The 27,883-nt window shown below is 38.7% G+C and overlaps 2 protein-coding genes across 7 annotated transcripts in view; one reads left to right on the plus strand and one right to left on the minus strand.

Moving 5' to 3' along the window:
- Positions 1–3,763: 3,763 nt before the first annotated feature.
- Positions 3,764–17,688, plus strand: CCT8 (chaperonin containing TCP1 subunit 8). The gene is made up of 15 exons (XM_036111241.2): positions 3,764–3,937; positions 6,733–6,823; positions 7,481–7,560; positions 9,261–9,410; positions 9,855–10,035; positions 10,146–10,207; positions 11,080–11,217; positions 12,094–12,272; positions 13,001–13,067; positions 13,145–13,232; positions 13,314–13,429; positions 13,960–14,031; positions 14,110–14,274; positions 14,582–14,701; positions 17,463–17,688. Exons 1-15 carry the CDS (start codon positions 3,878–3,880, stop codon positions 17,538–17,540), a joined length of 1,647 nt encoding a protein of 548 aa, XP_035967134.2. The 5' UTR covers positions 3,764–3,877; the 3' UTR covers positions 17,541–17,688.
- Positions 17,689–18,760: 1,072 nt separating this feature from the next.
- The window catches only part of USP16 (ubiquitin specific peptidase 16), a 28,157-nt gene continuing 19,034 nt past the window's right edge, over positions 18,761–27,883 (minus strand). For all 6 annotated transcript variants that reach the window (XM_078054841.1, XM_078054792.1, XM_078054636.1 and 3 more), the window contains 5 exons: positions 25,594–26,254; positions 24,435–24,529; positions 22,979–23,065; positions 19,282–19,438; positions 18,761–19,184 (listed from right to left, as the gene is read on the minus strand). In XM_078054841.1, the coding sequence (XP_077910967.1) occupies positions 19,060–19,184; positions 19,282–19,438; positions 22,979–23,065; positions 24,435–24,529; positions 25,594–26,254 (1,125 nt within the window). In that variant the 3' untranslated portion in view covers positions 18,761–19,059. The remainder of the gene's footprint in view (positions 19,185–19,281; positions 19,439–22,978; positions 23,066–24,434; positions 24,530–25,593; positions 26,255–27,883) is intronic.

The following is a 27,883-nucleotide window of genomic DNA, read 5'->3' on the forward strand; positions in this document are numbered from 1 at the left end:
TGACAGAAATGTCGTCCAACATCCGGAAGACAGTGGGAAGTCTACTAAAGGCAATATGTGCATCAAGGTGGATCTCGGCTGGATCAGAGAAATTAATCAGGACCAAAAAGTTCCTATAAGAATGGAGAATACTTTGACATTAATGCCCCAAAATTCATATGTTGAAGCCCTCATCTGCAATGTAACTATATTTGGAGATAGGCCTACGAGGAGGTAATTTAAGTGAAATGAGGTCCTAAGGTGGTGTTCTGATACAATAGAATCAATGTCGTCCTAAGAAATGTCATCAGAGATCTTGCACACAGCAGGATGGCAGCCACCCACAAGGCAAGAAAGAGGCCTCAGAATAAAACAGAATATTCTGTTGTGGCAGCCTGAGCTGACTATGAGAGCTTGACCATCCCTCTGCCTCCTGTAAGTTTGAAAAACACGAGCATAACTAGCACCTCCTTACCTCTGTGAAAGTTTTTTTCCCTATAACTAAGAAAAGAGGAACCTACAACCTTGGACTTAAGGCCTCCGTCAGTAAAATGATTAATATAGCCAGAATACATACAGTAAGTTCACTTGATAGTTTTAAAATAAGGTCTTAAGTTCCCAACTACGCCACATGCTAATAGAGGAATTTTATTCACTGGAAGGGAAACAAGGTCCAGCTAAACAACCAAAAATAGAGAAGAGACATATTGGTCATGGTGTGGGGATTGGTGTCAGCAAGAGAGGCACCTGCTTGTGTCAGCTCAGGATCAATCCAGCTCCCTCTTTTGATTCCAAACATGGCCGCCACCACCAGCATTTAGATCAATGGAAACACGCAGGTTCTCTGGACTAATATACCATTCCTGATGCTGAGCTCATGAGAGATTTAATCATCTGGAGAGGATCCCCTTTGATTGTCACTAGATAAAGTGTCAGGAGTGACAACTGAAACCATCTACACCCACACAGCTTGATGTCCACATTGGCATGACTTTACCAGTGCGATGTCTTCATCAACTTAATTATTCCAGGAAACACTGACCCAGGAAGATAAAAGCTGCAAATAACTTTATTGTTCCTTCCAGGAAGTTCCTGAAAGATCCACCAACTCTTCAATAGAAAGCATCAAATGACAGTTTATACTTCAAGATTCTTTGAACGCCTTGCCTCAAATCCTCATCTTGCTGTGCTCATCAATCCTATATCATGATCCATATTCAAACCAACCCAAGCCCCTGCATTGAAAGACCTTCATTACCTGGACTTCAAAAACCCATAAACATCCTAACTTTGCAACTCCCCAAATGCGGTGTTATTAAGATTCTATCAAAGTAGTATTCTCCCTGACTGCAGTACAATAAACTCAGCTTTGCCTCATTAACATGTTGTCTTGGTGATATTTTAGGAAGCCAGTATTCTATTGATAAGGAAATAATCAAGGGTAACAAAAGGCTGTAAGATCTCTCACAACATGGGGCTACAGAAGTGTTATTTCAGCAGAGTGGGGAGGAAGGGTAAGCGTTCAAAAGATGGAATGGCAAGATGCACCCCTTTGAGGACCAGGAATCACTGCTGGAGTGAACCCTCTAAAGATAGCCACAAGAAAAAACAGTGTCAAGAAACTAGGGGAATGGATCTGCCTTGGTGCCATGGCAACTTTGCATCTATCCACGTAGACCACACAAGCAAAGGCAATCCCAAACTAACCTGGGTCTTGGCAGAATGTTTTGGGATTCTCCTGGAATACAAGAGGATGGGAAGCCTTCAAAGAGCTTCTCCAAGGCCCTTTCCCCCTCACCTCCGCCAAAAAAAAATTATTAAAGAAGACAATGTAGGTGATAAAAACAAACTTCAGTTCAAACTTTATGAAGAGTCACCTTTTGGAGAACTGCAAAGTGGAGTGCAAGGCAAAAAGCTCTTATAGGATAAAGAATAAGAACAAGACAAATAGAAAATTTCTGATTGTCTGGGGCCACATAGTCAGCCTTGTTTGGAATGAGAAGGCCCAGGGTTGGCTTGGTATTTGGGGATTGGCTGACTGGATATACTGCATTTCTGGGCAGAGAGTGTTTCCAGGGACACAAAAGTTGTCTAAATTTCAGTTTGCTGATGTGGCACCCTGGACAAGAGTGGTTCCATCTTGGGCCTAAAGTTCAACACCTCCCTATCCCCTCTGGGATGCTGTCATGAAGCAGTTTCTCATTATCTCCAGGGTTCTGATGGGGTATGGATCATCCTATTCTATCCCCTGCAGAATAGAGGGGCAGAATATAAAAACAGTTAGTCGTGGTATCCCACAGCCTACGTTGCAATCTCATAGTAGTTCCCTTCACTCCTTTTCCCTCTCCCTCTGCCCCTCCCCCCACTCATGTGTGCTCTCTCTCTCTCTCTAAAAATATATAAATAATCCTTTTTGTAAAACTCTATTTTTCAAAAGCAAATAATGAGGAGTGGCATTGTTTTACATTTTTGTAAATCTCTTTTATATTTGGCTTAATAAAAAAAACCTGGCTTCCCATGCCCTTTACATTCAAACTGTTTTAATCACACACATCGTGCATCTCTGGAAAACTCCCCAATTAAAGAATGAGAAAGCAAATGTCTCAGTCTTATAAAAATAGTTTTCTCCTGAGGACCCTAAGGTCTTGGTGAGCCGCAGAGGTGCCTGGACCACACTTTGAGAATCCCTGATATCTTATAATGTTTCCCAACAAGTGGTTCACATATCATTTGATTTGACATGGCAAAAAAAGTTTTATTTCAATAATTATGTATTTTAAGTGCTTATTAGAAGTTATAACTGATGATACACTTGATGCATCTGATAATTCCTTAAGGCACAGCAAAACTGTCCCAATTTTAAAAAATAAGCAATTTGCAAGTGTCCGAGTCAAAGAACAAAAGTCGAGCCAAAACGTTCTGCTTCACGTTTTCTGTATTTTAACAAGAGTGGATTACTTTCACAGAGTGAAATTATTCCTAAAAATATTACATTCAACCTTGTTGAAATCAGCCATATGTTGATTTGGGAAGACAAAGAGATCGAGTTTTAAGATTCTGGGAGCATAAAAAAGATTTATATTTCCAGGAAGAAGCAGAAAAGATGAATACAGGTAATGGTTAAGAACTCGTATTTTGTAATCAGTCCGATCTGGGTAGGAATCCTAGGTTTAATGTTATTAGCGCTGTGATCTTGAACAAATTACCATTTGTAAACGTCGGTTTCCCCTTATCAAAAGGAGATAGTAATAGTGAACTCCTAAGATCAACCATTAGCTAAAACACCGCACGTAAAGTAAATAGCACAGAGCCTGGCACATTCGAGCGCATTCGGTGTATCGTTATTCCTACAGATTTTATTTATCGCCCTCAAGTCGCCAGCGCTTCCCACAGTGCCCAAGACAGAGCAGACGCCCAGCGACAGATTTCGGTGGAGGAGAGCAGGTGCTCCGCCTCGGAGAAAAAAGGCACACCTGCCCTGATGTTGTGGGTGGGTCTGGAAGATTTCGTGCAAGTTAATCTTAAGAGGAGCGGGTTCCAGGTCAGAAATGGCAAAAAAACAAACGTCCCGACCTTGGAGTTTCAGCAATGGGGTTAACACGTAGCGAGCGACGACCACCAGGTCGCTTGCCCGTTTGCCAGCCGGAAGACCGAGGGCGCGCTCTGCGATCGGCCCAATCGATCGACGTGACCGAGGATCGTCAACTCAGTTCTGGCTGCAGGAACTGTTTTTTCTCGCGAGGCTTCAGACCAGGCGGCCAGGGAAGAGGCGGGCCCAGCTGGAGAGAAAAGAGGAGCGTGAGGTCGTCGCACGCTGCGTCCCCAGGAGGCTTTGCGTGCCCCTCGCTTCCTCCCCGGATTTTCTGAGCGAGCGCGTGAAAGGCTACCTGCGGAGGCCATGGCGCTTCACGTCCCCAAGGCCCCGGGCTTTGCCCAGATGCTGAAGGAGGGGGCGAAGGTAAGGCATGGAGGAAGAGGGAGTGAGGTAGGAGAGTTACCGTACGGCTGCGGCGGCCGGAGCGAAGGAGAGGGGCCTGCTAACGGGCCGGGTGTGCTCCCCGGGCACAGCGGTCGGAGGAGAAGAAGATTCCAGAAAGGGAGGTGTTCGGGGAGGCGTAGGGAGGCTCGGCCACCGAGGCCCGCGGGCGTTTCCGTTCTTCCCCGACTTTGGTCGAAGGGGCAGAGGCGGCGAGAGAGGGGCAAGGCCACAGAATGCGCGTACTATGCTTCCTAGCCGGGCAAGCGGAAAGCAGCTAGTGCATTTTCCTCCATCCCTAAAACGGGGCTGATTTGGCTCTCCACCCTTAAAGGGTGTTTTGAGGGTGAAGTCGAATAACGTAGGTGAAATTGATTTGGGAACCGCGAAGCCGATTGACACAGTTCAAGGTGTGGGTAATCCGAGGAGAGGGACAAGGGCCAGTTCTTGACAGCTTTCCTTCAGATGAGGGATAGAGGGAGGCTGCCCGGTTCGTTCGCAGTAGTTCGTTGTGGTAGGGAAAACGTTACTCTCATTCAAATGGGTTCTGGTCCCAACTTAGATTAGCTAGTTTGATGTAAAACCAACCCTCAGGTCTTGCTTTGCTCTCTAAATTAAGCAAAAGATGGTAGCTTTGCGGTGTAACTCTGGCTTACCGTGTTAAGTATAAGGGACGCCCTGGACTAATTAAAACTTTTTGTTTTGTGGTCAGATCGTGAACGTCATTTCAAGAACATAAGTTCTTTAAAATATCTTAATATACTACTGACAAATTTGTCTCTTGTGTTCAAAGTGTTCCTTTGTCTCCCAAATTTCCAATACTTAAATATAGATCATTGTGGTTCAGTTTACAGTAACAGTGTTAGGGAACTAGGTTTTTGTTGGCAGAATACACTTGGGATAACATGAGTATATCAAATAGTTTAATGTAAATCCTAGTAAAACAGCTTTGCTGGTAATGACATTGACTATTCTAAAAAGTGAGACTGAAAATTTTTCGTAGTTTTTATTCTTTTGAGACAAGTAAGGATAATTTCAAATATTGATAAAAGAAATAAAGAGTATTGTTTTAAAAAAAAGATTCAATAGAAAGTACTGTAGTAGAGAATGACAGGAAGTAAGAAAGTCTGCCTCCCCCCGAAAAAAATGAAGGGTCATCTTACAATTAAGTAAGATGTTCAAGGAAGAACTCTTACTCTGCTCCTCCCCCTGCTCATGCGCTCTCTCTCTCTCTCTCAAATGAATAAATAAAATTAAAAAAAAAAAAAAAAACTCTTAGCTCAGTACTGAGTGACAAAAGGAAACAGCCAAGATTAAACAGGGCAGTGTTCCAGGCTGAGAAACTAGTAGGTACAAAGACCCTAAGGATGAAATGAGTTTGACCTGTTAAAGAAAACAGAAAGGTGCTGGGGTTGAACCTCATTAAGGGGAAGCAAGAATGGTGAGAGATGAATTTAGAGAAGCTGTAGGTAAGGACTTGAGCATATAGGACGTTGTAGCCCTGAGGAGGGTTTTACATTTTATCGTAAGAGTGATGGGAAACCATTGATACGATCCGAATTATGATCACATGGCTGTTCCTCAGAGAATGGGTGAGGGAAAAAGCCAGCATGTAAGCAAGATCAGAGGGCTATTTTAAGAGTTCAGCTCTCGACTCTGAAGACATTGCTTCTAAAGTAATGGTTATTAACATTATGCAGATCACAGTTCCTTTTATGAATATTATAAAAGCCACACCTTATGCTCTAGAACACAACCATCTCATAGAACTACCCATGATGAGGGACATGTTCTGTATCAGGTGTGTCTAATACAGTATCCACTAGCCGCATGTGGCTACTGAACACTTGAACTGTGGCTAGTGCAGTTGAGATACTGCTTTTTTTTTTTTTAAGATTTTATTTATTTTGTCACAGAGTGCGAGCGCAAGCATAAGCAGGGGGAGCTGCAGGCAGAGGGAGAAGCGGGACCCTGGGATCGTGACCTGAGCCGAAGGCAGACACTTAACCGACTGAGCCACCCAGGCATCCCGAGAAACTTGAATTTTTAATTTTAACTATTTAAATAACCACACGTGGTTAATGACTACTATGTTAGGCATAGCAACTCTAGAAAAATGTTCACATGAACAAAGAGGAGGCTCATGAAACCCATCTGAGGCCAACGTAAATCCCAATTCTTAGAAGTCTGGTATAAAGTTTGAGAATTTTCATATTGTGAGCAATTCAGCAGTTTTTCAGTATGGATGCATTAGAATTGTGTTCCAGTTCACAAAAGCATTCAGAAGTCCGTATACTAAACACTTGGGGGCAGGTATGTTAAGTGGAAATTCCCAACAGACAGAAAACTGCTGGCTTTATAATGCTCAGGTTCCTAACATAATAAAAATATTCATACCATATTTTCAAATTGAGTCAAAAAGTAATGATAAACTGAAAAGGTATTTTTACCTGAAATACCTCATCTGCATTCACTGATCAATCACAGCATTCTTCCCTGCACTTTGACTACATTTGAAAAAAAAATTATAGGCTTTTTCATGTGTAAGCAGGTACCTGTGGTCCCTAAAAATGTCACTTTATTCAACCAGTGAGCAAATTTATGGATCATTTATGAATAGCAAGCACCATGCTTTCCATAAGCCTTGCTTGATTATTCTTTCAGTGGTCCTGTAGGTAGGTACTATTATACCCATTTTAAGATGAAGAAAATCCTTGTGTTTCACTGTTCTGTCTAATCAGAAGGGGGTTTTGTTTTTGTTTTTGTTTTTTTTACAGCATTTTTCCGGATTAGAAGAGGCTGTGTACAGGAACATACAAGCTTGCAAGGAGCTTGCCCAAACAACTCGTACAGCATATGGACCAAATGGTAATTTCCAAATTCATGTTTTTAAAAGATACAGTGATAGAATTTTGTGTACTAGCTTCTTCAAACTTACTCTGAGAATATTATACATAAAATGAGAGTATTAACTACCATACAGAAGTAATTTCATAGCTCATTGCCACCAGTGTAGTGTTTTCAGTTTTTAACCAGCAACTCAGGTCTCTTTAGAAAAATAGGAATCAAAATGTTACTTTTTATCATATTGAGAGGATAGAAAAATTATGGTGCTTCACTATTGAGATGATACCTAATGTAAGGGAGAAAGTTCTCTTTTGCCTCCTGCCATCAACTGAATTTAATTGGGGCACGTGTATGGAAAGCAATAAAACTATACTTTTAAGTAGATTATTTGGTCTTTATGTTAACGTAATTTACATTTATTGAACAAAAATATGAGAAGATAGACATCCTCCCTAATAAACATTAGGAGGTTAGAAAGGACAGGAATAATATGGGGGTGCATTTAGGCTAATAGAGTTCTAAAGAGTAAATAATAGGTGTCTAATTTTTATAGTTATTTTGAAAAATAGATACAAGCTTATATTTCTTGACTAGGTTTTCTTGGGTATTTGGAGAAGGATTTGAGCGATAATGGATTTCTTTTTCTACCTTTTTCTTTTTTTTTTTCTTTTTTTTCAGGAATGAACAAAATGGTTATCAACCACCTGGAGAAGTTGTTTGTGACAAATGATGCAGCCACTATTTTAAGAGAGCTAGAAGTAAGTTATTTCTTTGAAATCAAGGAATGTTTGGTGATGTCAAAAATTAAGTATATATTGACATAGAAAAAACCTCTTAGGACAATAAGGGACTTTTTTCTCCCTGGCTTCAAAGTTTATTGTATCAGTTTTCCTAATTATGGTGTCCTCTTTAGTTTTAACATCTTACCACTTAAATTTAAAAACCTCACGAGTGATTAATTTATGGAGGATTGGATGTGATAAAAGCATATTTGCTAATAATCATATCAAAGTGAGTATTTGTCTCATTCTATAGAGTAGGACACTGAAGTGAATTATTCCATAATGCAGAAATAGCTGATACATAAAACAGTGGTTTAAAAAAAAAAAACTGTTTCTTTGGCTTTGTGAAAATAAAACAGTTGGTGGCATTTTGCTTTGTTCACCTATAGTTTTGATGTTACAGAGTCTGTAGAATAGATAACTACTGGCAGGGTTGTGAGAAAGGTCTGGCACCTGAACATTCCTCATCTAGCTGCTTTGTAGCTGAAAGATATTTTCAACTTCAAGGAATTTTCCTGAACTTAGCTCTTAAAGCATCAGAGCTTAATCTTTTTGAATGAAACTGGGTAGGTATGTTAACATTTCTCTACTTGCTTAAATAACAGTCTGTTTTTAAAATAATATGGTGAACAAAACAAATTTAATTCCAGAAGATGTTTATGGGAAGACTAGTCATTGTAAGTGTTAATGTTGGACACTAAGATGGACTAATATTGCCTTGATAAAACCATAGTGACGGGGCAGCTGGGTGGCTCAGTCGGTTAAGTGTCCAAGTCTTGATTTCAGCTCAGGTCTTGATCTCGGGGTCCAGGGATTGAGCCCTGCATTGAGCTTTCAGTTTAGCAGGGAGTCTGCTTGCGGTTCTTTCTCTCTGCCCGCCCCCACTTGTGCATGCACACACGCTCCTGCTCTCTCTCTCTCAAATAAATCTTTAATTTATGCATGTAATAATATTCTGAACCTTGGCTTTTGTTTTGTTTTGTTTTTTAAAGAAAAAGAAAATGAAAGGAAAAAAAACCAAAAAAAGATTTTGCTTCAGGCTTTTGTTTTGTTTTGTTTTTTAAAGAAAAAGAAAATGAAAGGAAAAAAAACCAAAAAAAGATTTTGCTTCAGGCTTTTGTTTTGTTTTGTTTTTTAAAGAAAAAGAAAATGAAAGGAAAAAAAACCAAAAAAAGATTTTGCTTCAGGCTTTTGTTTTGTTTTGTTTTTTAAAGAAAAAGAAAATGAAAGGAAAAAAAACCAAAAAAAGATTTTGCTTCAGGCTTTTGTTTTGTTTTGTTTTTTAAAGAAAAAGAAAATGAAAGGAAAAAAAACCAAAAAAAGATTTTGCTTCAGGCTTTTGTTTTGTTTTGTTTTTTAAAGAAAAAGAAAATGAAAGGAATAATATTCTGAACCTTATGTGCGAAGACGTATGTACTAGATGACTGACCATCAAAAGAAGATGCAGTTTTAAGTTGTTTTCATTTGTAGTGATGCATTTGTGCTGACGGTCTCAGAGGGATTTGGATTGTCTTCCTGGGACCACACTATAATATATAGCAGTATGACTGAATGGAGTTACCTAGCCCACGGGGAGATTGGAGTCTGTTAATTTAAGAAGGAATGGAAATGAGAAACTTAGTGTTGCTTTAAGGATCAAATGTTTTTGATATTTAAATTCAAATCCCTTCTACCAGGTACAGCATCCTGCCGCAAAAATGATTGTAATGGCCTCTCACATGCAAGAGCAAGAGGTTGGAGATGGCACGAACTTTGTTCTGGTATTTGCTGGAGCCCTTCTGGAACTAGCTGAAGAGCTTCTGAGAATTGGCCTATCAGTTTCAGAGGCAAGTGTTCATTTTATAATGTACTCCTATTTAATTTGTGCCTATATATACACATACCGTAAGAATCATCATTGTAATAATAGTTAACGTTGAGTGGTTTACTTGTGCCACTTCCTGGAGCACATGTGCCTTACGTGCAGCATCTTGTCCTATTCTTACAAGAACTCTGTGAGTATGGCCTATTAAAATTCTACTTTATTTTAGATGAGGAAAGGGAAACTTAGAAAAATCTGTAAGTGGCAGTTAGCATTCAGATTGGGGCCATCACAAAAGCCTGAACTCTTGGTTAGTAGGTTATGCCATTGATGCTGTTCTGAAAGTATACTTTGTCATTGTATTTGGAAAACAAATACCCGTATTCCTTGGGCTACCAAAATAAGCTATTTTTTAAGTCATGTCAAAATTATGTCTCTTGAAGAAATGTTTTTGCTCTTTATTTTCAAGGTCATAGAAGGTTACGAAATAGCCTGCAGAAAAGCCCATGAGATTCTTCCTGATTTAGTATGTTGTTCTGCAAAAACTCTTCGAGATGTTGATGAAGTGTCATCTCTGCTTCATACCTCCATAATGAGTAAACAATATGGTAATGAAGTGTTTCTGGCCAAGCTTATTGCTCAGGCATGTGGTGAGTATATCAGTAAATGACAAGCTCCAAAATTAAAATGTCTTAATGAGACTAAGATATTTTCTCTGTTGTTCCAATGTATCTTTTGATACGTCTCATTTTCTTAACAGTGTCTATTTTTCCTGATTCTGGCCATTTCAATGTTGATAACATCAGAGTTTGTAAGATTCTGGTAAGTTTAGAAAATGCATCAGTGTTGTCTACATAGGTCAATTATATTTTGCAGAAAGGAAAAATGTGTTCATCCAAACCTAAATTTTACCCCAGGTTTTGAACATTTAGGACTTTGTGCCTTTTGAGGTATCATTTGTAACTTTTGATATTAGGTTAAATTTTAAAAGTTGTTGATATATTATCTCCTTGTAAAGTCCTCATCTCTCCATGACAACTTGAAGGTTGAGAATGGTGTATAAATAAAATATCACATGTCTTATATTTTTCATATGTGCTGAATTAAAACAATACACTTAGAAGCCAGTTTCGAATGAGATGAAGTTCTGTGGCTCTACAATAGAAGTCACATCTTAATGTTAGTATTGAAATAAGAGTATTCTTTTTTAATTTTGTGTTTCCTATAGTAAAATTTACAGTTTCAGTTGAGTTTGCTTATATAAATATGCCTGCTGTGTATTTATGCAGATGCTGTGCATTTTCTGACTCCATGCACGACCTCCTCCTCCCCCATTCTTTGCTTTGTTCCCTCTTCTGTCCCCAGTACTAAGAGCTGTGCCTGCTCCATTGGCACCAAGTATTTGGTGAGTGAGAGAATGAATGGCTCAGAGCCGTTGTTCTCGGTCTTTGCTTGCTCCCAGTGCACTGAAGGCCCCCCGCCTCCTCCTTAACAGTGGCTCATTCTCAGAGTGATTTCTACCTCAAGCAGACTCAGGTGCTTTCCGCCCACCACGCCACTCCTCATTACCAGGAGTCAATTCCTGGGTATATTACTTTACTTAGAAACAGGTCTTTTTGGTACATGCAAAATAAACAACTGAGCCCTGATGTTACTTTGAGGAGATCACGGATGACTTTCGTATTCAATTTTAGGGCTCTGGCATCTATTCCTCCTCAGTATTACATGGCATGGTTTTTAAGAAGGAAACCGAAGGTGATGTAACATCTGTCAAAAATGCGAAAATAGCAGTGTACTCTTGTCCTTTCGATGGCATGATAACTGAAACTAAGGTATGTAGACTTCAAAACCTTAAAATTAAAGGTAAAAATTTAACACTGCCTTTTCAGATTAATGTTTTATGATTCTTAAGTTTTTAGGTATAGATTGCTCTACAGCTTAATTATTGAAGATTGCAGGATTGTATTTCTTAAAATCAGATTCCTGTTCTTTTTTGGATACCTAATTCATATACTAAATTTGAAACATGAAATGGTAGCAGTATAGTTTATGTTCTAATATACAGCTCTTGACTCCTGTAAGTACTTGCTTAGCAAGTAAAATGCTCCCGGAATAGGAGTACTGTGTGCTCTTCATTTTAGTATATTTAGAAGTTGAGATCCTGTAGCATCCTGAAACAAACATGCTAATATAATTTGAAAATAATAGGTTTGTTTTTAAAAATACATTGTTAGGAAGTTTGAAGTTCTTGTTTATAGGTCACTTCTGTCTTTGTCCCTAGAATTCTTAAAATCTGAGTTGATGGTTTAAACAGTTTCACAGTTTGTAGATGAGCCAGGGGGGAGTCATTTTAGAAAAGTTTAGAAAAACTTCGAGAATCACAACGTGGTGATTTTGGTACACCAATTGACATTTGTCAGAAGAAATGCCAAGACCACCTGCCCAATATATCTAAAATAACAGTGTTTCTCCAACTTTTCTACAAAGTGCCTGTCAAAGAGCAAAATGCATCAGTTTTAGGAGTGGGGGGCTCTCGCAGTAAGCTGAGTTTCTATGAGTTTTATACACATTTTGTATTGTTTCATAATGTGTGTGTATTATTTTCCTATTTTTTTGCCAAATCTTTTATTCAGTAAAATAATACTCTATGACGTCGAACACCAAACTAGTAAAATGGTTCTAAAGAGCATGCTTGCTTGTTTTGCTAGGGAACAGTATTGATAAAGACCGCTGAAGAATTGATGAATTTTAGTAAGGGAGAAGAAAATCTCATGGATGCACAAGTCAAAGCAATAGCTGATACCGGTGCAAATGTAATTGTAACAGGTGGCAAAGTGGCAGACATGGCTCTTCATTATGCAAACAAGTACAATATCATGTTGGTGAGGTGAGAGCTGCATTCTATTAACCTGTATTGTAAATAGCCTTTTGGTGGTGAAACACCAAACACCTTCAATATACCATGAATTCATGACTTAAAAAAGGGCAAGTAGAAGATATTGGATCAAATAATAGCAGGACTTAACTCGATCTAGAGGGACAGGAAACGCCTGTGAGAAAACTTATATTTATACTGAGAGCTGAAGGACCAATCAACAGATGTTATTTGAAGAGGGAAAGGAAAAAGCATTCCAGGCAAAAGCCACAGCTTGAGAGACCAGACTCAAGCCTGGTGCACACGGTCAGGGTATGGGATCTGGAATGTAACTTCTAATTCATAAACCCATTTATGGGGCACAGGAGACAACTTACCTACCCATTCCCACCCTTCCCAGCACCTGACCAAATATGCAGTGTAAATCTCTTCTCTTCCTTGGGGCTCTCGCGATTGCCCAGAGTGAAGCAGAAGTTTTCTATATACCAGGCCTGCCTTAATGTTTTAGAACTATAATTCGTGACATTCTAGTGAGACTCGAACTCCCCCAATTCTAGAATAATGCCGTCTACGTAGACCTATGTCTGGATTACATGTGCAGTCCATACCTATTGAGCTTAAATTCAGAATCAAGAATGTGACTTAGGGACCAGTGTACAGTTTACGGTTTCATCTCTGCATTTTGTTATGGTATCTGATGGAATTAAAACTTCTCTTAAGCTCTTTGGGTTTTTTTAAAGGTTGAATTCAAAATGGGATCTCAGAAGGCTATGTAAAACAGTCGGTGCTACAGCTCTTCCTAGATTGGTATGTATTTTGGACAACATTAAAATGTAGTTGAACCTTTTTGAATTACTTTTATTATAACAGTCACTTTCTCTTAGACTCCTCCTGTTCTTGAAGAAATGGGACATTGTGACAGTGTTTACCTCTCAGAAGTTGGAGACACACAGGTGGTGGTTTTTAAGCATGGTATGTAGAAATGGTCAAGTATGTTTATGTAAGTATGGGGTGTCCATTTGCTTGTATTAATATATTTAAATTTCTTGACAGAAAAGGAAGATGGTGCCATTTCTACCATAGTGCTTCGAGGCTCTACAGACAATCTGATGGATGATATAGAAAGGGCAGTAGATGATGGTGTTAATACTTTCAAAGTTCTCACAAGGGTCAGTATTAGCAATACTCTTAATTTAGTACTTTGTAAGGTTTCAAACATAGTTGGCAGAGAACTTCAAAATGAACGGCTTATGTAAAAGCAAAGTACCTTTTTTACTTAAGGCCAAAGTGTCCGTTGCTGATGAGTATGATAGTTTTCTGAAATGATTATGCAAAAAAAATAAGCGGCAAAGCAAGGCTTTTGACTTTAACTGTTAGAAAAAGTTAGTTTATGGTTGTTCTTTATTTTAAATGTACCTTTAGTTTCTTAAGCATTATTCTTAGTGCTTTGTCTATGGAAATCCAGGTATATTGTGTGCTATTCCCATTCTTAACCTTGGTTCTCCCTTTTCACATACCAGACCCTATGTACTATAAGGTAATTTGCCCAAGTCACTCCATTATTATAAAATTTGTAATCTTAGAATTTGTGTAACAATGCCTGATTAAAAGCTCTAGTCTGGTGGAGTACTGGAATCTGAGAAGATTAGAAAACTATAAATTGCTTCTTAGTAAATTTTTTTTTTCCTACATATTCTAGGATAAACGCCTTGTTCCTGGAGGTGGAGCAACAGAAATTGAGTTAGCCAAGCAGATCACATCATATGGAGAGGTATAGCTTTCTCTGTATAAATTGACTCTCGTCGTGTTCCTTGAATAAAATACAGTGCTAAACACATTTTTGTTTTAGACATGTCCTGGACTTGAACAGTATGCCATTAAGAAGTTTGCTGAGGCATTTGAAGCTATTCCCCGGGCACTGGCAGAAAATTCTGGAGTTAAGGCCAATGAAGTCATCTCCAAACTGTATGCAGTACATCAAGAAGGAAATAAGAATGTTGGATTAGATATTGAGGTATTTGAAAAAACAAACACTGTAAACTTACTTATTTTGTCAATATAAAACATAAAAATGGAAGTAAGTTTAAAAGGGAAAGTCAGAAAATGTTCTGATTTGTAAGCAGATGATTTTCATAACAAAAGCTTTGACATAGTTTGTCTGACATTTCCTTTAAATAACCTTTGTTTTATAGTGTGCGTAGGAGAGTACTTTCATCTGGCAACTTTCTACATAAGGAGCCGTGTGTTTTTATTACTGAGCTAAACATTTTCACATTCAACAATTTAAAGTGAAAGAATGAAAATTGTTTTTGTGCTAACAGGCTGAAGTTCCTGCTGTAAAGGACATGTTGGAAGCTGGTATTCTAGACACTTACTTGGGAAAATACTGGGCTATCAAACTGGCTACGAATGCTGCTGTCACTGTACTCAGAGTGGATCAGGTGAGTGACAAGAGAAATTTTGATCTTTAAAAGTACTAATTTTCATATGGTTCAGTAGTGTATTTTCATTGAACTGGTTATTCTAGCCAAAGGCATATTCCTTTATTTTTCATCTTAGAGATGCTAAAGTGCCCCCAGAAAAGTTCGGGGTTTTTTCTGTTACAGTTTTAAATTGTATTTAGTATATTTCAGCTAAAATAAATGAATATCTTTTAGTGAAAGAAACCTTTGCCATTTTTAAACTGGAATGGATAAAACAAGTTCATAGTTTTCAGACATTTTTTAGCCTAGGAACCCCTTTCTACAAATAACATGGAAACTCCGGGATTCACTGTGTCATGTGGAAGGCCCATGAAGCCCTGAAGCACGTGCACGCCACCAACTTTAAGGAAAATGGAGCCTCTAGTTGTCCATGGAGTTGCTAGAACCTAGGTGCATAGAATTCTTTCTGCTATGACAAACTGTTTTGAGGAACTAAAAGAAAAGTGTCAAAAATCATAGTATTTCTGCCAATTTTTTTGCAGGGGGAGGTGGGAAGGATACTGTGGCAAAGAGGAAAATGGTCAAGACTCTTCTAGGTTCAGATAAGAGCCTGAATTCAAAGGGGATTTTTCAAAAGGTGTTTTCTGAAATCCATTTTCCTTCAGAATTCTAGAACTGATTGTTAAGCAGTGAGTTATTTTTAAGTACTTAATAGAAAGTTGTAATTGTGAGGGGCATGGTTATAAATCCATTAGGTGAAAATCATGCCAAATTAATCTTGGGAGAAACAAGTTATAAGTAGAAATTAATGGAGAGGAGATTAGACTTATTCTAAGCATAACAAGGACCGCTTAGTTGTTGATAATTAAAACATTCTACACCTCGGTAGAAATAAGAACTTTTTTCCTACTTTTGGTCCTTGAGATGACAAAAAATGGAACTGGATGTCCAGTTTCAACTCACTGGAAATAAACAAATTGGATGTTCATGTCCTGGATTTATTAATAGGGTGTGTTTATATCAGTGTATCAGGTAGTTTCCAGTAGCTTATGGTTTTGGAGTTCTCAAATAGTGATAGTGCAGGCCGAAGAAAATGGTTTTTCTAAAAGTTATACTAAAAATAGAAGGGGACAGGAGAAGCTAAGTACATTGAAACATGAGGTAAACTGGAATTCTAATAGTGGGAGTTCCTTAACTGAGGAACTTTTTAAATGTCATTTATCCAAGTGAGACAGTAATTGTAATAACACAAGTGCCTTGATCACAGAGGCACTTCTCAATCTTGGTTTTAAACTGGGATGCCTGTGTTTTGTTTTATGGCAGAGCGGGATGTTGATTGTTGTGTCTCTGGACTTTTTTCAAATATCTGAAGAATCCATCTGACTATCAGTAACCAGTTTGTTACTATAATGAACTTGTACTCTTTAAGATTGTTATTTTGTATAGTATACATTCGGGAGAGGGACTTGCGAATCAAGTTTTAAGTATTGAAGAACTTAGGGCTGGATTCATCTTTGTTCAGATGTTTGTTTCACTAGTTCTGAAATTATAGTCCCCAAACCAACAGCATCAAGATCACCTAAGAATTTGCTAAAAATATAAATAAATTCTCGGGGCCCCTAACAGGCCCACTGAATCAGAAACTCTGGGAGGAGGCCCAGCAGTTTATTTTAAATGAGCTCTCCGGTGATTGATGCCTACTAGGCTGAGAACTGTTCTGAGATGTTTGGTTTTATCAAGCTGCACTCAGGTTCTAAAACTGTACCTAATACCTTTAATTCAGCCTGAATTTAACCTCAATTAGTGAAAAGTTATATGAAGAATTTCAAGTTTAGATTTCCTGTAGAAGCTTCTGAAAAAAGGGGTGTTGAATCTATTGGAAGTGGTAGTGAAGATGTTTTACGGTTTGTGTTGCTTGAGACACAAGCAAGACCCCTTGATGTTCTACAGAAAGATCTCTTAGTCCTATAAATTTGGGAAGCAGTGAGTACTATTTTCAGGTTAGAGATTCAGAATGTACATTAGAGTTTGAGAGTTCTACTTTGAGGAAAGCCAGCTAATTTAATTTAGATTCTCCCAAATTTGAGTCCAAAGCTGCCACTACCCCTCTTTTTTCTCCCAAATAAATCCTTTAAAAATGCTAGATGGTTATACTTGGAACATACTTGGTGGTTAGTGCATTCTAGAAAAATTAGGGGCTTCTTGGTGTGTTCTTTTAAGTTACCAGGAAACTACATATTTGGATAATTGTTTATGAATACGCACTTCCTGCCACTTGAATGGTTTTCATTTACAGGTAGTAGAAAATTTCAGTGTTGAACTTTTATATATATTTTTATTTATGTACCAACCACTTTAGATTATAATGGCAAAACTGGCAGGTGGACCTAAACCTCCTAAACCACAAGGAAATTGGGATAAAGATGATTGGCAAGACGAACTTCATATATAAATAGCAAATCAGGTGCCAAACTGATTTATATTAGTAATGCATGCAGGTATTTTTCACATTTGGCTAGGGTTATTGAGTTACTGAAGTGCCTGTCTTAGAATGCCCTTCACTAACGTGTTTGGATTTTGTTGCTGTTAATGTCCACAAGAGCCGTCAAAGCATTGCTGGAAGCTAACAACTTTGTGATAGTGTCTCATATGCAGTATATAACAGTTTGCTTATATTGAGAGGATTGCTTCATCTTGAATCAGTCTAGCAGAAAAATATTCTTTCTCTTCATTTTAAAGGTAGAGTTTATAAGTATGTACTTGTGGTTTGTTTTTTCAGATCATCATGGCAAAACCAGCCGGTGGGCCCAAACCTCCAAGTGGGAAGAAAGACTGGGATGATGACCAAAATGATTGACTGGCTTAGTTTTTACTATAGGTGAAGACTACATTTGTAGTAGTAGTCTAGGAATTGCCTGATGTTTTCATATTTTCTTTAAATTAAGAAGTGTTTTGTGTTTATATCCTCAGCTGGATGATACAATAAACATGTTGTTGGTACCAAAGCCTCATTGTCTGATGAGCAGTGTTCTTGGACATGAATGACCTGTTTGTCTCAACCTTGGTAATGAAATTAGCTGTGGGACCTCAGGCAAGCCACTTAATTAGAGGCCAGGTCCAATATATAGCTGGCTTGCTGCCCGTTTGGAACACAGCCATGCTCGTGTATTTACATACGGTCTATGGCTGCTTTCTGTAAGGAAATGGCAGGGTAAAGGAGTAGTGATAGAGACTAAGTGGCCTACAAAGCCTAAAATATTTACTATCTGTCCCTTTACAGGAAGTCTGTCTCCCAGATTGGATTTCAGTTTTTTCACAGCTGTTGAATAGCTAGCTTAAAATACAGTCCAGTAGTAGAATGTAAAGATACTTGTAATACAACTGAAAATCTATCTGGTAATTAATAGAGATAAATTAAGCAAGTCAGTTTTTATAAAGCAGATCTTAATTTTTTAAGATCAGTAAGTAGTTTTGAAAAAACATGAAAGGTTAACTGATTTTATGGGACACAGGCTAGTTGTGTTGGTTATGTAAGGTCTATGAGTAACACTGAAATTTTATATTTAAAAAAAATTAAAATTTATATTTTTGGTATTTGGAAAGAATTTTGGGAGCAGTACGACTGGGACTTAGATACTAAGTCAAGTGTTTGTTAAGAGTAATGGAAGTTTATAGACAAGCTTGGTGTCTGTTAAGGCTCTGAGGATTATAAGCAACTTGGCAATGCTGTTTGCCTTGGGTAAAGACATTTTCTCCGGCATGCTGGCATTAAGGGGGACCTGGTATAAAATTACTTGAGAGTCTCGGGAGTGTCTACCTTGGGTCAGTTAACAGTTGCACAGAACAAGTGCAGTTAGGCCCACACCGCAGCTTACGTACACTGTATGCCATCAGAATTGTAAATACGAGTATTTCTTCCAAGTATATACTCTTGCCAATATCAAATGTCTATGCTTATGTAATCAACACTTTTTAAAAATACACCTGAAGTTTCATTAGCCAGTCTGAAACATTTTTTTTAAATGTTACCTGCTAGGGTAAGAACACTACTTAAAATCCTCCAAGTAATAAAATAAGTTTTGGGGGTAAGTCAGTTTATTGATGCTATAACCCACCACCCAGACATATTTAATCACAGAGGACTTAAGGAATTCAGAATCCTTTCCAGAAACTGGAAGCAAGAATAAAAACCACTATGACAATACAAAACCATTGTAAATTTTTAGGTGTTTTCCCTTCAATATTTTAATAAACATGATTTCTTCTGGCATGTGTTTAATTTTAAGTGAACATGATTTTACAGTTAGTCTTTACTTCTTTATTATTATTATTAATTACAGCCATTTTAAAAGCCGAGAAAGCACTCTTCGAAACTATTACAATACTCTCTCATAAAACAGGAGGTACGCTTGTGAGTTCAGTACTTTGGCTGTAGGCACAGCTTGCACATGTGTATCACTGATGTGAAACCACTGCCCTTTGGTTGACTGCATTTCGAAATCTGTCGAGAGAAAGTTACATATAAATGGGAAGATTCAAGTTCATTATTTTTTGGTTTTGCCATAATCGGAATACCAGAATTTTCCAAGACCTCTTACCTTGTGGAATATCACCATGGAGGACGAGATTAGAGAGGTGACTATTCGCAGCTCTGGTCTTGGCATAGGCAGTATAATGCCCTGACCTCATGGTACCACTGTGTTCAACGACTCCATATAAGGAATACAGGACCCTCGTATTTTCTTCAGCGACATTCTTTCAAAATGAACAGAATTCAAAAATTAGTTCTAGTCCCATTTATAGATGCCAGTGGCAAGATCACTTTATGCAAAGGGTTGCTAACGTTTACTTTGAGAATGTAGAAATCAAGTTTGACCTTGACTACGACTTTTTCCCTACCTTTACCCAGCCTACTGAGTACTGTCACCATGGCTTGATGTTTTTATTGCTTTTATTAGAAAATCACCATTGCTGTTTCTCTGCTAGAATCATAAACCAGAGGCCACTTGCTGCAATTGCAGTTTCCTGGCCCAGATACTTAAATAACTGAACTTGCCAGTTTCTATACGAGTCCTGGGCTCTGATAATTGCAAAATACCTCAATAGCGCTACCAGTCCAGTTCCTCCCTAGACTGTAAGCCTTTTTTAAGATCAAGAGGATAGCGTTTAAGTTGTGCCAAAACTCCCCCTTACATTTACACATGTCCCCTAAAGATTCAACTTCCCACTTTCACCATCTAGACCTCAGAGCCTGCTTATTCTAAAATCCCGTATGCTGTAGGGCAGACTGGTAACAAGGAAAGGCATTCTCCGAGCGGGGGGCCACTTTCAGACAACTTCCAACTTAGGTTCTCTTGTAAAAAGTCCTGAATGGGCATCACTGTCCTTCCACAGAACTGTCATCTCTTTAAATCTAGAGCCCCCATTCACTGGAAAACTTCATACTTCACCCCAAATCCTGTCTGCTTCCTCAGGGAGTTCAAGGGTTGTGTGCTTCCCAGGGTTTCTGCAGCCATCCTGTTTTCGCTGCCACACCCAGGACTAAATTCTGCAATGGGTCCTCACTTGGAACTGTTCAAGTCTTCCTATTTTTCTAGTCTCAGCCCACAATTCTGTTCTTCCAGTTCTCATCTCACCTGTCCCCTCTCTCTCCAACCTAACTGGATGCTCCAGTCCTCATTTTCTCCTGGCTGATGAAGCCTCTCCTGGCCTCATTCCCCGATCAAGTCTGTGTCTTCTCTACTCAAAATGGCAACAGAACAGCAGTGTCCGCATAGACCCCCACCTAAGACCTACTGATGCCCAAGTGACATACGCACATTAAAGCTGGAGAACTTAGACCACATGCATCAGTCTTAAAAATAATCTCTTACACCCACCACCAGCCTTGCCAGCACATTGATCAGAAAATCCTACTCTGAATCCTACAACAAACCCTTCCCAACCCCACACCCAGACAGCTGCTATTCCTAGGCAGCAAAATTACATACCCAGCAGATCGATAAACTCACTGAGGACTCATCAGGATCTCGCATGTGACTACGATCTTGTAACTTGTTCCTTAGCTCCCTAGTTCCATGGATTTCCTTCACAGCAACTGGCCCACACTTTAACCATTCCTTTAGCCTCCCCTTATCCCCCAAACCTTTACTAATCTCTGCTGTTGACTTCACCTCCCACTTCAGGAAAACGGAGATACAACCTACCCAACTCTAAGTTGCCCATTCTTGGGAAGATGAAGTATCTCTCCTTTTTTGTTCAGAGACAATACCCCAACTTAGTGTTGCTAAGCTCTTCTGGCCTCCTCCAGGGTCTTGCTCAATCAATCATCTCTCTTTTCTGTATCTTCAACTTGTAGATTTTCCTGTTGGCCTACCAACCTACTTAAGTCTCCCAGACTTAAAAAAATCATTGATCCACCACTTTTCCTTTTCAATAAAGCCTCTGATGTATCTGCATGCTTTATTTCCAATATTCTCATTCAATTCTCAATCCAATGAAGTCACCAACACTTCTTAAAAAATTTATCATGACCTCTATACTGTCTAATCCACAAATACTTTCTAAGTCTTTTTCTCTGATATTCTGACACTGAGGCCACCTAGTCCTTTCCCTGAAACTTGAACACAGGGCAATGACATTTTAGGCAAACAATGGATTCCTAATGACCTTGTGTTTGAACTAATCCAACTACAGGTATTTCTGTTTAGCGGCAAAAGTGGCCCTGCCCCACAATGATAATATAAAAATTACAATTCACTCTACCCACCAGCTCTGAAATACCTTTCTTGAAGAATTTTAAATTTTTAAATTGGGAGGCAGGACAGGAGAATTTCTATCATTTCAAATTTTTCACATAAACTTTATTAATGTTGATACTGAAGCATTTGAAATCTGAATATACTACTATAGCTTCTCTGTCCAAATTCTTCAATATGGAGATTTGCTGAGATTGTTGGTAGTGTCCTCCTCGTCTACACATGCCTCTTACACTCAGCCGCTCACCAGAGTTGTCATTAACCGTCTCTTCTCCTTCTCCATGCTCTACTCAGGGGATCCTATCCTCACAGTTTAAACCACCACCTATGTATTGATTTCCAAATCTTTATCTCCAAACCTAACCTCCCTGCCCTGAGCCTCAGATGTGTACATCCAAATGTTTTCTAAACAAAGCCCCATGGATATTTCAAAAATAGCTGAAACTCTGTATATCCAAAACCAAACTCATTATCCTTTCTCTACCTCCCAACCTCTCTTCTTCCTGTACATCCTACCTCAGTTAATGGTACTCCCATCTGCCCAGCTGCCTAGTCACTCAAGCCAGGCCTCAGGAATCATGCTCAACACCTCCTGTTGTATTAACCTTACCATCCATTTCAAGGCCTCTTCCTCATCTTCCAGAGCCAATCCAATCATGAGTCTGGTGAATTTTACCTCCTAAAATATTCTTGCAATCTTGCCTTCTCTTACCCTACTTGAAGTCCTCACCATTGACTAAATTAATTCAACAGCCTCCTAACTAGAGGTTAGTTACTGCCTCTCTAGTCTTTTCCTCCTAAAATCTAACCTCCTCCATGCTTCAGCAAGTAACCTGTGTAATACACACATCTGGCTATGTCACTCCATTGCTTTAAACTGTTCAGTGGCACCCTACTACACACCTAATAAAGCCCAAGTTCCTCACAACGATAATCCTCCAAACCTCATTCCCATCTCACTTCTCTGGCTTCACCTCCCAGTGTTCTCTAGGATTTGTACTGTAAGCTCTACACTGCTTCTCCTGCTAGTCACTAGTCCCCACCACATCACTGTACACATCTTTGCTCCAGCTGCTCTGTTCTCTCTGCCTGGAAAACTAGTTTCCTCTTGACTCATCACACTAACTCTTACTCCTTCTTTAAGTAGTGGTTGAGGTGTGGTCTACTTCACAGAGCCTTCCCTGAACCACCAACATATTGGGTTAAGTGCATAACCACCCTGCTCTGTGTATACCAATCTTAACACTCAACCATATTAAACTGAAATTACCTGCTGATCTTTAGTTTTGTGCCCTCAGCTCCCAAGACAATGTCTGCCACCATAATAGAAATTCAAAAAACGAACTGAATTTAACAACCTAATATTCAAAATGATTCATCACAGATCTTGAAATTATAATGGTACAAAGATCAAAGACCCATTCTACTCAGTCATTCTTATCAACTTCATACTTGAGTGAGTTACCGTTAGAGTATCTGGTAAATAAGCTATGATTTCCCTTTAAAGGATTTTCCCAAAAAGACCACTTTCACTTACCTTACACTTGAGGGTACAAAAAGGAGCCAAATCTAAGATTTCTGGAAATTTTATGTGTTTGTTAACTTTGCGTAGGTTAAAACCAGCCTAAAAAAAGAGAGATAATAGATTGAGTTCTTTTCCTGGAAAAGCTGTACACATTAAGTAAACTATAGTCCTACTCTGATGCATAAAACACCAACATCCAACCCTAGGTTCAATCTTCTCAGGAGACTCTTCTTTCTGACCACTAAATGATTTTTGCTAGGTGCACACCACACACACACCCCAATGCATTAAGAAATCTGCTCCCAGGGGCGCCTGGTGGTTCAGCTGGTTAAGTGTCTGACTCTTGATCTCAGGTCAGATGTGATCGGGCACGTTCAGGGTGGTATGGCCACAGACTTGATCTCAGCTCAGGTCCTGATCTCAGGGGTGTGAGTTCAAGCCCCATGGTGGGCTCCACACTGGGAGTGGAGCCTACTTAAAAAAAAAAAAAAAAAAGAGGGGCGCCTGGGTGGCTCAGTCGTTAAGCGTCTGCCTTCGGCTCAGGTCATGATTCCAAGGTCCTGGGATCGAGCCCCGCATCGGGCTCCCTGCTCGGCGGGAGGCCTGCTTCTCCCTCTCTCACTCCCCCTGCTTGTGTTCCCTCTCTCGCTGTCTCTCTCTCTGTCAAATAAATAAATAAAATCTTTAAAAAAATAAAAAAATAAAAAATAAAAAATAAAAAAAAAAAGAAAGAAAGAAAAGAAAAAAAAGCTGCTCCCCTGAGAAAATTCTCAGTGTTTCTGCTCTGGCCATCCAGAAAAGCCAGATTAGATCAGAGGTTTTGAGTGCTTAAAACTCAGCAATAGCAGAATACTTTTCTGTGGAGCACATACTCTCTGCCTCCTTTCTAAAACCAAGCTTAGTGCTTGGTTCATGGAGACCCACCCAGTTAGTCAAACCCATACACCAACCACTGGAGGGAAAATGTTCTAAAGGTACTTTGGGAATTTGGAACTTAATTTAAAACTTGTAGTGCTTACAACCAAAGTCTTCCAGAAAAGACAGGGTCAACAAAATGATGAAAATCCAAGGTATCAATGTTTTTTATGAAGGGTCAGTAAAAATAAGGTACCACACGCAAAACAGAAAAAAATATCACTACTTTTCTTAAGTGTGAGATACAGCTAGTAAACTGGACTTTTTTTTTTAACCTGAAAAAAGTTAAGAGTAAGATGCTAATTTTACTAAAAAGGACAACATGAGTTCTAGTAAAACTGAGGAAGGACTGTGCCTACATGTCTCCTCCACCTTGACAGGCATCTTCATCTAAGTTTTTGTCATGCCCAGGTATATTTCTTACTTCCCTATTTTTTTTAAATTAGAACTAGGAAATAACAGAAAACCAAAGAAACACAGTAATATGGTGAAACAATAACAAATAAAGCAAATGTTACATATTTAAAACAAATTTGAGCTAACAAAGGGGTACCTGCTGAAATCTCTTTAAATGAAGAGTGAGAACAGGAGGAGCAAGAGAAATTAGCATCTGCTTTTTGGCATTGGTATAAACATGTTTCCTTTCACCTAAAGAAAGAAATTTTAGCAGCGTGAAAATCATTTTAGACTTCTGAAGCATTCACATTTGCTATAAAATCATTTTAAACATCTAACACAATTGATTTATCTTTAAACTTTCTGGAAAGGACCAGATAATAAATATTTGGGGCTCTGTGGACCAAGAGGTCCTAATTTTTTAGGGACATTTTGTAGGTATCAGTAAAAATTTCCACAAATTCCCACAAATTTTACCGATGTAATTCAAAGTATAGCAATAACTGAGTACGACTACAGTCGACCAAGGAGAACGGAATTATTTTTGGAGAGATACCATTTAATTAATTGAGGCTGAAAGTCAGTATTTCCTACCACTGAATCATTTTCAAATGTTCATCAATAAAAAACATAGACACCATACAAAAACCTAACTGTGGACAATAGTTGGCCACTGTTTGCTCTAAAGCAAACAGAAATGCTATAAAATCAACACAATTTACTTTTTTATTGACATGCAAGCTAGACTTTTTAAAAGTTTCAATAATTCTAGTAAGAGTCCTTAGGAATCCACAATCCCTCCTTATCCCACTTACCCAAGCTCAAAAAAAGGGGGGTGGGGGAGAAAGGGAATTATCACAATTTTTCTGTTCTATATTTGAGGGAGACTAGAAGAAAGCACTGTCCTCCCAGTACCTTGCACTGGGCATGTCACAGAAGTACACGGATGAGATGAAGTGTAGCTTCCTGCCTACGAGGGACAGGGCCAGTGCAAATGCTGACAGGAAACCGAGCATACGAAGAAAGAGCCGCTATCTGTAAGGCCCCTGTTGCAGTAACAACCCAGTGGGATGATCTACCCACAGACAGAGGTGTTGGAGAGCAAACGGTCCCACTCTAACTGCTGTTCAGCTGCCACGGAGTTTTAGCCACTTCAATCTGTTTGTTCAACCTTCTGTTAAAATATTTACACAGGGGAGGGAACTTACTGATGCCATGCAAATCCCGATACAATTAAGATAGCAGGATTCTACCTACTCCGTGCAAAATGTGCCCCTGAACATTAATTTCACTTTCAGCGAGAGAATCTAAATTACCTTTTATGTTTGCCTTTGGTCCACTAAACTGTCTCCGGGTGCATACTTCGCAAAGCAGTTTATTTGCCTCTCGAAGTTTCTCGTTTCGGGTGAACTGATATAAACAATGTTGGATTGAACACTCATCAGTATGGAAAGCTTCCCTGTTCGCAAGAGTACAGAAAGCAGTTTCTGGATCTTCGTTTACAACTTCATATACCTTGGTCCCAGGAGAATGACTCTCATTCAGAATCTCTATATTTATTTCGTCAGGTTGAAGAGCAGCATTCAAGTTAAGGTTTTTGAAACCACTGGAAATGTCCACTTCACCACTCCCTTCTGTCAGATAGGCACCATTTAAATTCCTAGAACAGTCAGTGGGAGAAGATGCCAAAACCTCCAGATCATTATCCATGTTGACATTGTTCATATCTATTTCTTCTGTGGATTTTTGATTGTCAGTTTCACTTTCTACCATTTTTTCTTGGCCATTCAAATCTTTCTGATTAACACAATATTCTTTATGTATAATTTCCTCTTCTGAAATATGGTTGGATTTAACATCCACTTCTCCCTGAAGTGACATTCCAACCTCACATTCATTATCTTCAGGATGGTCAATGGTACAGATATCATTTAAATGAAGAACTTTTCCTTGAATTTTTTGTTGTCTTCGTTGGTTCTGTGCAAAAAGCATAAAACATTAGAATACAAAAATAAAAAAGGAAGAAGAAAAAAAAAAAAGGAAGAGAAAGAGCATACATGTACCACATCAAGTTTTTTTGTTTATCAATCAAAAAGTTTATAAGGAAGACTGCACTCCCAGAATTCTGATCCTTAGAGCTCCTTTTACTATCAGGGACCAAATAAATTATGAAGAAAGTTCTTTCACTGGGGGAAAGCAGGAATAAACCATCACCAATCATCAAAATATTGTGACGCGGGGCAAATAAAAACATGCAAGACATAGTCTGTGTTCTAAGGGAAGTGACCTAGACAGGGTAGTAGACTGGACAGAAATTGCCAAATCCAAGCAGCCAAGTATGAAACCATGTTGGGAGTCCGACTACACAGAGAGCAGGAAGGGATGTATCCATGTGAGTTAATGATTATCAGGTCAAGGTTGCACTGAGGGAAGAAAAAAACAAAATGAAAACTCAAGGATGCACAAGTACAGGACTGCTTTGGGCAAGATGGAGGAAAACATCTCAGGAAATAAACGGCCCCAAATTAGGGAGGAAGCAAGGTAGCCTCATGAACAGAGGACAATAAAGGACTTCCCTCCTAAAATCATTTTTATTTGCTATATTTGCAGCCTATTTCCAAGCAGAGTGGGAGAAAGGCATTTCATCAACATTCCTGTCACTGGAATGCCTAAAGACTCAAAGTAAAATGACAATCCCCATGAGGCTAATCTGTAATACCAGAAGGCTGAGACACACGCAGGACACAAACATTTTCCACTGTGCTTCAGCTACAAACAGAGTTACAACATGAAAGAAAAATGGAGAAAGGATATAAGCAAATACTGGAAAGAAAAGGGAACACAAATGACTGAAACATAAAAACATACTTTACTTATATTAAAATAAATGGAAAATAAAACTGCATTGAGAAAATATTTTCCATCTATGAAACTGGCAGAAATCCAGAAGTTTGATAACACACTTCTGTCAAGGATAAGGAGAAACAGCAAGTCTCATTGTTGCTGGTGGGAATATAAATTGGTACAGCCTTTGTGGAGGGCAATTAGGTAACACTTATCAAAACTACAAATGCCATCCCTCTTCTCAAAATGTGCCGTACTGATGACAGGAGTATAGGATTATTCACTGCAGCATTGGCTATTATATAGCAAAAGACTACAAACAGCCCAAATCAATAGAGAAACGGTGAAATGAACGACAATACATCCATAAAGCAGAATATTATACAGCTGTTTAAAACAACGGAATCCTTGTGTCCGGAAATGGAAACATCTCCAAGAATCCAATTAAGTAGAAACAAAACACAGGGTCCAGAACAGTGTGTATAATTTTTTTTTAAATTAGGAGGAAAAAACAAGACTACATATTTGTATTTGATCGTATTTTTCAAAAGAAACTCCAGAAGGACATATGAAACTAATGAAAGTGGTTATCTATGTCGTGAAAGGACAGGGTTGAAGGGGTACTTTCACTGTGCATCTTTATATATTTTTAAATTTTTGAAAGTCAATGTATTAAGAACTCAAAAAATTGTTAAAAAAGAACTAAAACTCTTAAAAGTTCTCACAAGCAGGGGTGCCCAGGTGGCTCAGTCAGTTGGATAT

This window comes from Halichoerus grypus, chromosome 1 (genome assembly GCF_964656455.1).
Source record: "Halichoerus grypus chromosome 1, mHalGry1.hap1.1, whole genome shotgun sequence".
Lineage (NCBI taxonomy): Eukaryota > Metazoa > Chordata > Mammalia > Carnivora > Phocidae > Halichoerus > Halichoerus grypus.

Coding starts and splice junctions, on each gene's coding strand:
- CCT8 (XM_036111241.2), top strand. CDS start 3,878: ATGGCGCTTCACGTCCCCAAGGCCCCGGGCTTTGCCCAGATGCTGAAG. Junction 6,824..7,480: donor TACAGCATATGGACCAAATG/GTAATTTCCAAA, acceptor CTTTTTTTTCAG/GAATGAACAAAATGGTTATC. Junction 10,036..10,145: donor GCTTATTGCTCAGGCATGTG/GTGAGTATATCA, acceptor TTTTCTTAACAG/TGTCTATTTTTCCTGATTCT.